Here is a 10,310-nt window from a genome sequence, read left to right as displayed (position 1 = left end):
AGCCATGGGCCCACCGGTACCGTTTACTCGGGGCCCACTGTTTAGCTACATCCAAATATTATATTACCCTTGTTCACAAATTTACTTCTACTTCTATATAGTAATAATCTGAGTAGTTTGTTAAATAAATGATGAGCTGTTGTCTTGTCTGTACATAGTAAATCAAGTGCATTGTGCCAACTGCAGCTCATATTTTGGGTTGGGGCCCATTTCTGCACAGGGGCCCACCAGGGGATTCCCCGGTTCTCCTGTGGGCCAGTCTGAGCCTGCAGTAAATACTTCTATAAATTATGTGGGGGAAGGTGACGGTATGGGCCCTAGGCACGGTCAGTGTGCTCCAGCAATATCTTATTAGGGAATTGCTATTTAAGTAGTATTTACAGCATCACCACCACCCACAGGAAGTCTTTATTGTACCTATGTGGGGGTCCTAAGTATGGAAACTGTGCCCCAACAATATCAATTTAGAAGGGAATTGCTATTTAGGCAACACTGCCTAGGAGGTGAGGGCTCCTTTCTGCACGGTCTGGTCCCAGCACCTGGATTCACATGTTATGGAATTGCTATGCATGCAATTTTCCATCACACCTTTTATGAAGCACAAACATAAGCTGCCAGCCTGGAAGATGTCCTGTATACAGTGCAGGCCTATGGCTATGAGGAGACTCTGCCTGCTGCCTGCATCCTTGCTGCCTGCATCCTTGCTGCCTGCTGCCTGCATCCTTGCTGCCTGCTGCCTGCATCCTTGCTGCCTGCCTGTGAATGGAGGGAGTCAGTGCACATTACCATGAGGCAGGCATAATACAGAGGAGGAGGCAGAGAGGTGGAAGCACAAGGAAGGAGGGAGGAGGCCGGAGCTCAGGAGGAGGCGCCTCCCCAACAGGAACAAGAGCAGCACCTGCAGCGCCTGCCGGGCTCACAGGCTGCGGAGGGGACCCTGCCTCACACCCCCTGACAGGTCAGTGTGGTGTCTCCTGCCCTAATGTCTAACCTGGGAGGGGTCCACTCTACTCCTGTGGAATGGGGGTGGTCGGGCTATGTATGGGGGGGTCAGCCGGCGGAGGTGTGTGTCTGGGGGGAGCCGTCTGCGCTGTGTCACCAGGGGCTGCAAGGTGCTCACACTGCACAAGTTGGGGCCTGTGTGGACAACTTTTTACCTGGGCTGCAGTAATGTCCGTCCAGCTCCAATAGGTGGGATTAGGGAAGACAGAAACTCAGCTGCTGGCTGCTTGTTTTGTTGTTGTTTTTGTATTGTCTTTTTTTTTTTGTTTAGAATTTTGCAAATATTATTATTATTATTTTTTATTATTATATGTATTTTTTGTATTAATTTTGCAAGACCTGTCCTAGGTGACATATATGTCTATAGCAGGGTCTTATCTTTATAAAGCTTACCTGTCCAGGGGGGTAACTTGAAGCTCATGGGGGGGCCCTCAATTATTGCAGCTTTTCAATAGCCTATAGGTCAAAAGGACTTTTTGGGGGCCCCCTAGGCTCCAGGGTTGAGGTGCAATTGCAGCCCCTGCCCCTATTGTAGTTCAGCCCCTGTGTTTGTTTATTTCAGGGACCCACAGGCCAGGAAGGGGGCTTATATACGGCTAGGTGGGGTGACTGCCCTATATGAGGGTTTGTGACCTGCCATAAAGATCTGCTAGGAGTTGGGGGTAGGGGGGGTCCCTCCTTCTCCCATCTATCGCCCCAATTGGGAGTACGGGGGCAGCCGAGCATTTTTTGATTTCTCATAGGAGCAGGGTGGGATGTCCAGAATTTAAAGTTTCCATTTGTGCCCATCATGGATAATCAAAACCAACTTGTACGGACACTGTGTGCACTCGAGGTCCTTTACTGAGGTGGCCAGAAATTACACGTGCAGAAACCACTTTGGGACACCCTTTTCTGTTGTTGTTGGAAGGGGGGGGAAACGGAAGAGTTGTGGTTTTTGAGGTTTTTTTTTAAGACTTTTTTTTTTTTTTTTTTTTTTATTTTGCAGCCTTTTGACTAAGGCTTTAATCAGTTATTTGAGTTTTTATTGTCATTTATTATTTTATTTTTTAACATCTGCATCAAAATCCTCCTTTAAACTTGTCGTAGTCTTGAGAGATTCACTTTTCTGTTTTTGTGATGACTTTAGTTTTTGTTGTTTTTTTTTTTTTTTTAAGCGGTTTTTGACAAATAAGTGCATTTAATTTCTTTGCTGCAAATGCTGATAGAATCTGCTCCAAACTAGGCACTGTCCAATGAAAAGACAAAGATTGCAAAATAAAAAAAAAACTGTTTCAGGAAAATAAAAAACTCCCTATAAAAAAAAAAGCCTAAATGTGTCAAGCAAAGCCATACATGTGATGGATGTAGGTCCGAGCACCTGGATCTAGAAAACAGGGTCCTACGTTGCGTCTTTAATTTACTTCTATAAGGCTACTTTCACACATCAGGTTTTTTTTCCATCAGGTACAATCCGGAAAAAAACGGGTTAAACGGATCCGGTACCGCATCCGTTTTATCCCCATAGATTGCATTGTTACCGGATTGTACCTGATGGCTTTGCGTTGCATCCGTTTTTTTCCGGATGCGGCAAAATTAATTAAAGCGGCGGCCGGAGGCAACGTGTCTTGCAACGTTTTTTTTACGGCAAAAAAAAAACGCATTGTGCTGGATCTGGCGCGATACGGCGTGTTTTACAATGAAAGCCTATGGACGCCGGATCCGGCACAATGCGGTAAAAAATGGATGCGGCTGCCGGATCCGTTTTTGGTGACTGCGCATGCACCAAATTAATTAAAAAAAACTGATCCATCAAAAAAACGGACAAACCGGATGCAAAACGGATCCAACGGATCCGTTTTTTTACGCATCCGGCATAACGGATCCGTTAAAAACCAGATCCGGTGGATACGGTTTTACATTTTTTTGCCGGATCCTTTGGATCAGGAAAAAAAAGGATTGTGCCTGAATGCAGAAAACTGATGTGTGAAAGTAGCCTGAGGCTATGTGCCCACGCTGCGGATTTCGCGCGGATTTTGCCGTGGATTTATCGCGGATTTACCGCGGATTTCCTGAAAATCTGCAGCAGCGGCACTTCCAAGCCATTTCAATGGCATTTTGGAAATGCTGTGTCCATGCTGCGGATTTTTCCGCGGCGGATTTGCCGCGGATTTTGATAATGAAAAATCTGCAGCATGTCAATTATTGTTGCGGATTTTGGTGCGGATTTTGGGTATAGAATGGGGAAAAAAAAAAAAAATCCGCGGTAAATCCGCGGCAAAAAAAAGGTGCGGATTTGCCGCGAAAGTCGCGGATTTTCATGCAGAAAAATCTGCAGGTACATTCTACCGTGGACACATAGCCTAAGGCTATGTGCCCACGCTGCGGAAAATGCGCGGATTTTGCCGCGGATTTCTCGCGGAAAAGCCGCGGATTTCCCGAAAATCTGCAGCTCAGGCACTTCCCAGCCATTTCTATGGCATTTTGGAAATGCTGTGCCCACGCTGCGGATTTTTCCGCAGCGGATTTCGTGCGGATTTTGATCCGGAAAAATCTGCAACATGTCAATTATTGTTGCGGATTTTCATCCGGATTTTGGCTTTAAAATTGGGGGAAAAAAAAAAAAACGCACCAAAATCCGCATCAATTCCGCGGCAAATCCGCACCTTTGAAAAGGTACGGATTTTGAGGGAAAGCTGCGGATTTTGATGCAGAAAAATCCGCAGCTACATTCTCCCGTGGACACATAACCTAAGAGTTCCAAAAATATCCGTGCACACTGGCCGGCAGCACCAGAGACGTTTGTGGGGTATAGTGTGGATGAAAATTGCCATTGTTCGTTGCTTTGTGCCTTTTTGGTTTTCATTATTTTTTACATAGCAGTAGCGATCCTGTGATTATTTTTGGTGATCCATGTCTGTGTGTAGCTCCTGGTCATACCTGATGTTGAGATTTGGGATTCCTGCACTTCTACTAGTCATGTATTGTGCAGGCACTGAGGTTCGGGCATAGACAGGAAGGAAAGTACCATGTTTGATGCCAAATAGTCCAATGTATTTAATTCTTGTAATCGAAAATTTCAGTTATTCCTGAACAATTGCGGGTATTTGACTATGGAATATTAAATTATGAAGCTTAGGCTATAAGTGGAAAGTTTTTAAATGGGTTTTCTGCCTTCTCAAATTATTGCATACTTAGAACCATCTGTGTTTGTAATTTTATTTCACCCTCACCGGGTCCAGTGTTGGTTTTCTGCTTCTGTCCCTGTGTTTTGACTGCTGTGGTGCTAGCTGGTGATGAGTGGGCAGTACTGTGCTTGGTACTCGTAACTAGTGATGAGCGGGCACTACCATGCTCGGGTGCTCAGTACTCGTAACTAGTGATGAGCGGGCACTACCATGCTCAGGTGCTCTGTACTCGTAACTAGTGATGAGCGGGCACTACCATGCTCAGGTGCTCTGTACTGGTAACTAGTGGTGAGCGAGCACTACCATGCTCGGTACTGGTAACTAGTGATGAGTGAGTACTACCATGCTCGGGTGCTCGGTACTGGTAACTAGTGATGAGCGAGCACTACCATGCTCAGGTACTGAGTACTGATAACTAGTAATGAGCGAGCACTACCATGCTCGGGTACTGAGTACTCGTAACTAGTGATGAGCGGGCACTACCATGCTCGGGTGCTCGGTACTGGTAACTAGTGATGAGCGGGCACTACCATGCTCGGGTACTGAGTACTCGTAACTAGTGATGAGCGGGCACTACCATGCTCGGGTGCTCGGTACTGGTAACGAGCACTTGCACGGGCTCGAGTCCTCCTAGTATAATGGAAGTTGATGAACATTTTTCTGGAAGAGTTCTCCATTGACTTTCATTATACTAGGTATACAATTCAAGCCCATCCAAGTGCTTGTTAGGAGTACTGAGCACCCGAGCATGGTAGTGCTCGCTCATCACTAATGATGGCACAACTACAGTGCATATCACTGCTGCAGCCAGTCTCTGAGCTCCATTTACATCAGGCAAGTTGCAGAGGTGTTGAGTGCTGCAGTTAGAGCAGCCCTGCGGTAGGAAACTATTCACAACTTTTGTGAATGTGGAAACGCAATTTACAGGAGTCTCCTACTATTCCTATGCATGGAAAAGAGAGTGAATGGAGCAAACTAATAGTGCAGGTCTGCCTTGGAGCATCAGGGTATGTGTACACGACCACGCTGCGTCCTGGATGGATGTCAACCCTCCTGCGGGGCTGTAAAGTGCTGTCCACTGTAGTCCACAGCGACTCGTGCCCACGATCAGGGTTTGGGCTGCTGTGGACTTTATCTCTGTTCTCCTTGCAGAGAACACTCGCGTCTCTACAGCATAAATTGACAAGTTGGGATTCAAAGATCTGCACCGCATGTCTATTTATGCTGCGGAGAAAAAAGCACAGTGGACAGGAGATTTCTATATATCCCATCCACTGTGCTTGTACTGCACAACGCAGCGTTTTGGACGCAGCGAAAACACACAGCCTCCAAAACACTGATTGTGTGGAATCACCTTTATGCACAAAGCTCTAGGAAATTGTTGACCAAAACTATTGCAAAATGAAGCAAGTTTTCATTTTTTTTTTATTTTTTTTTTATTTTACGCTATGTTCACATGGTGCTTTTTTTTTTTTTTTTTTTTTTTAAATTCTTCTTTAAAAGCAAATTCTACTCTATTGGCAATACAAAAAGCTGCTTGCAAAAATCTGGTTTTGCTGCATTTTTGCAGCTTTTTTTTTTTTTGAAGATTGTCATTTGCCTAGAGTACTTGTTTATTAAAGTTAATTTTATTCACCAAACTACATGGTTGCATTTTTGCAGTGTTTTTGCTTTCTATGGTTAAAGAAAGACGCTGAAAGAATTTTAAATGCTGCAGTTTGCAAGAAACACAGCAGTGTTCCAATTCAGCCAGGAAAAAAAAAGCCATTTTTTTTTTTTTTTTTTTTTTTTTTTGCATGAGATTTCTGAAATTTCTCTTAACCTTTTGCTGATGCTGTAAAAAGCAATAAAAAAAAAATCAGCTTTTACTTTGCATGCAAAAAAAACGCAACCTATGAACATAGCCTTAGGCTGCATGCCCACGATCAGTGTTCACAGCGTTTTGGAGGCAGTGCGTTTTCACTGCTTTGTACAGTGCAAGTACAGTGGATGGGATTTATAGAAATCAGATACCCACTGTGCTGGTTTTTACCACTGTGAAATCTGACCTGTGATGCGGTTTTCCGAAACGCAGCATGTCAATTGTTTACTGCAGAGATGCAAGGGAGAACAGAAGAGCGAGACCACAACTACCCAAGCCCGGATTGTGGGCACGAGCAGCTGCGGTCTCCTGCGGAGGAGACTCATGGCCGTGCAGGTCAGGACCCGCCGTGTCCTTGCCGCAGCTGGTCCTGATCGTGCACATGTACCCTTAGATGTGTTCAAGCTACAGGGCTGGATCCACAGGGAAAGGATTTGGTACATACAGGAAAATCTGCATCAAATTTGTGAATATTGTCACAGGTATGCCATCACGGACTGCAAACATTATAGACTAACAAGTGGAAAAAAGAAAAATTGTACAATGACCCCCTGGAGCAGTTTTATGATTAGAAATGTATGGAATATGTTGCAGATAAAAAAAAAAAAAAAAAAGCATTCGCTTTGCAAGTTAATTTTTGTGGATAACATTGGTTAAAATCTTCTGCTGTGGATTTGGATTTTAGCAATTCTGTCGCTAAAATACGCAACATTTGTGTCCCACGTGAGACTTCAAAAAGCATAAATACTTTAGTAATCTGAGCTATTTCACTTAAAATGCAGGTTGCGGACTATTTTTGTTCCCAGGAAGGGACTATCCAGCCCAAAGCTTCAGGCAAAATAGATATGTTTTGTTTGTGTGTATGTCTGTTGTTACTTTATATAATGATGGTTTTGTTTTTGTGCAGTAATTTACGATGTGGTGAAGAAATGGCCTAGACTGTCATGCCCGGATCCCGGTACAGCTGTGCCACGCTTCCTTTTAACGGCGTTACTTTGGCTGGCAATGTCACAGCATGAGCTGCAGAGGAATGGAGGTCACCACTGCCAAGGTAATACCAGATTACTGCTTTTTCAGTTCGCCCGCCGGGCACAACAGCAGCAGCCAGAACGTGTTTTATATTAAGTGAAAATAAACTCCTTTTTTGCATTTGGTAAAAGTTTACAGGATCACGCTCGACGACACACAGGACGTATTTGCTTCTCCAGCCGTTTAGCGCTGCATCCTGTTAGTTCTGCAAGGTCACGGTCTCTTTGCGAAAATCTTCCCCCTTTTAAGACGCCTTTGTCTTTATCCGTAACCTTCATCACGCTGCTGACTAATTCCTGCTGCCAAGATTAGTCTGTAAGGTTGCATGCCAGTGTTCTGTGCTCTTGGTTCTGGTCATGCGGAAAGTGTGTGTGTGTGTGTGTGTGTGTGTCCTAACAGTTTTAATGAACACTTTGCTTTCGGCATAGAATGCTCCTTTGCAGCAATTCCAGCTTTGCAGACCTTTGACATTCTAGCTGTTATTCTGATGAGGTAACTGGAGATATTTCATCCCATGCTTCTGTGGCGCCCCTGACCTGGTCAGGCACCGCTGAGTACTGCACCCATGCTGGGACAGTACTTCCAGGTAATCCTGAAGGCCAGAATAGGGTGTGTATGCACAGACACATAGCAACCAGGTCTCCCAAACCTTAGAGGGGACCCTTGGGCAGACCTAAGAGGGGGCTTTCCTCCACATCTCATCTAGGGGTGTAGGGGAGGGGCTGGAAGCTAAGGTTGTAGGGCCTGTCAGGAAAGTAGAAGGAGCTAGTCAGTCTGGTAGTGAAGAAGTGCAAAAGGTGGCAAGAAGAGGGACGTGCGCTGACACGCTAGTCAGACCCTGCACGTGTAGTAGCCGTTAGCGGGGGAGAACGGTTACCATCAAGTCGGTCAGAAAGACGCTGAGGAAGTCAGCTGGTCAAGTACAGAGACTCCTGGTAACTAGGCACGCACGGGGAACAGGTCCCTAGAGTAGATGTCCATTTATTTGATCTGCTAAACCTGCCAGTGAGGGGAACTAAAAGTCCCTCACCAACCAACTAGAGTCCGAGCCTCAGCAGCAACGAGGGGGCCCATAAGGAGGATCGAGCCTGGAGCCATCTTCCTTGGTCCACGCTGCTGGCAAACATGCCAAAAAAAGAGGAGAAAAGGCAGTAGCGACTTCCCTGGATGAATCCCATGGAACTTCAAGTCAGGGGTTATCCGAAACCAGAAGTGCTAGGAAGGCGAGTTAACGGTTACCCTTAGACTGGTCTAAAGGATACCTGGTTTCTCCTGGTTTAATCTCAGCATCGCCCGAGTTCCTCACAGAACAACTGAAAGTGAGTAAAGCAAGTTGAAAGACATCTTGGACTGAGACTGAGTTATTCTGGAACCTGTTGTTCTACACACCCGAGCCCCTGGGGCCAGCCTCACTCAAGGGAGGCCACACCACCCGACTGCAGACTCCATCAGCCCCAGACGCTTGTTAAACCTGCAGTGGCAGTCACCCATAACCCTGACCGCAAACCGTGAGTGGCGTTACGACTCCTATATAAATAAATCTGACTTACCTGTAGCCAGATATACCCAAAGTGAAGACCCTGTGGCGTCCCCAAGGGTGGAGTGGTGTCCCTCCAGGGCTGTGGAGTCGGTAAGCCAAACCTTCGACTCCGACTCCGACTCCTCAAATTCTCTTGCTCCGGCTCCGACTCCGACTCCGGCTCCGACTCCGACTCCTACATATATTGCTTATAGTTAGGTGAAAAATTTATTGTAGTACATGAATATGTGTATGTGAACATCAGACATTTAATAATTTTTATGATACAATAATCAAGATATTTGGATAGAACATAAAATATATTTATTGGAATACAACTTTAGAACACAAAAAACTGTAATAAATTGTAAATATGTAATACACTATGTAATATACAGTAGATTACATATATATCTTGTGTGTGTGTATATACACTGTATATATATATATATTATATATATATTACATATTTACAATTTATTAGTTTTTTTGTGTTCTAAAGTTGTATTCCAATAAATATTTTATGTTCTATCCAAATATCTTGATTATTGTATCATAAAAACAATTAAATGTCTGATGTTCACATTGTACTACAATAAATTTTTCACTTAAATATAAGCATTATACTAAATGTTGTTATTTAGTAAAATATTCAGCACATTCTGCATTGCACTCCTGTCCCCAATTTATTATATATTTTAGGAGTCGGAGTCGGTGCATTTTATACCGACTCCGACTCCGACTCCGACTCCACCAAAATGAGCTCCGACTCCGACTCCGACTCCACGACTCCGACTCCGACTCCACAGCCCTGCCTAGGGCGACCGCTGCAGGTGGGCGACACACTCCCCTCTCCCCCCTCCCACACGTTGGGATAGAATACCAGCTGCCTGCTTCTTCCCTAAATAGTTCATGCATAATTTGGAGGTGTGCTTTGGGTCATTGTCCTGTTGTAGGATGAAATTGTCTCCAATCAAGCGCTGTCCACAGGGTATTGCATGGCGTTACAAAATGGAGTGACAGCCTTCCTTATTCAAAATTCCTTTTACATTGTACAAATCTCCCACTTAACCAGCACCAAAGAAACCCCAGACCATCACGTTACCTCCACCATGCTTGACAGATGGCGTCAGGCACTCTTCCAGCATCTTTTCAGTAGTTCTGCGTCTCACAAATGTTCTTCTGTGTGATCCAAACACCAACTTTGATTCGTCTGTCCATAACTTTTTTTCAATCTTCCTCTGTCCAATGTCTGTGTTCTTTTGCCCATATTAATATTTTCCTTTTTATTAGCCAGTCTCAGATATGGCTTTTTCTTTGGCACTCTGCCCTGAAGGCCAGCATCCCGGAGTCACCTCTTCACTGTAGACGTTGATACTGGCGTTTTGCGGGTACTATTTAATGAAGCTGCCAGTTGAAGACCTGTGAGGCGTCAATTTCTCAAACTAGAGACTCTAATGTACTTGTCTTGTTGCTCAGTTGTGCAGCGCGGCCTCCCACATCTTTCTACTCTGGTTAGAGCCTGTTTCTGCTCTCCTCTGAAGGGAGTAGTACACACCATTGTAGGAAATCTTCAGTTTCTTGGCAATTTCTTGCATGGAATATCCTTCATTTCTAAGAACAAGAATAGACTGTCGATGACAGTTCTCTTTTTCTGGCAATTTTGAGAGTTTAATGGAACCAACAAATGTAATGCTCCAGATTCTCAACTAGCTCAAAGGAAGGTCAGTTT

The 10,310-nt window shown here is 44.7% G+C and overlaps 1 protein-coding gene across 1 annotated transcript in view; it reads left to right on the top strand.

Moving 5' to 3' along the window:
- Positions 1-915: 915 nt before the first annotated feature.
- TBC1D14 (TBC1 domain family member 14) overlaps positions 916-10,310 on the top strand; it is a 33,098-nt gene continuing 23,703 nt past the window's right edge. Inside the window, exons 1-2 of the mRNA XM_075332620.1 lie at positions 916-958; positions 6,938-7,081. Of these exons, the coding sequence (XP_075188735.1) occupies positions 7,036-7,081 (46 nt within the window). The 5' untranslated portion in view covers positions 916-958; positions 6,938-7,035. The remainder of the gene's footprint in view (positions 959-6,937; positions 7,082-10,310) is intronic.

This window comes from Anomaloglossus baeobatrachus, chromosome 1 (assembly GCF_048569485.1).
Source record: "Anomaloglossus baeobatrachus isolate aAnoBae1 chromosome 1, aAnoBae1.hap1, whole genome shotgun sequence".
In the NCBI taxonomy this organism is placed as follows: Eukaryota; Metazoa; Chordata; class Amphibia; order Anura; family Aromobatidae; genus Anomaloglossus; species Anomaloglossus baeobatrachus.
The sequence above is the reverse complement of the archived record's forward strand: the minus strand, read 5'-3'. Positions and strand labels throughout refer to the sequence as shown.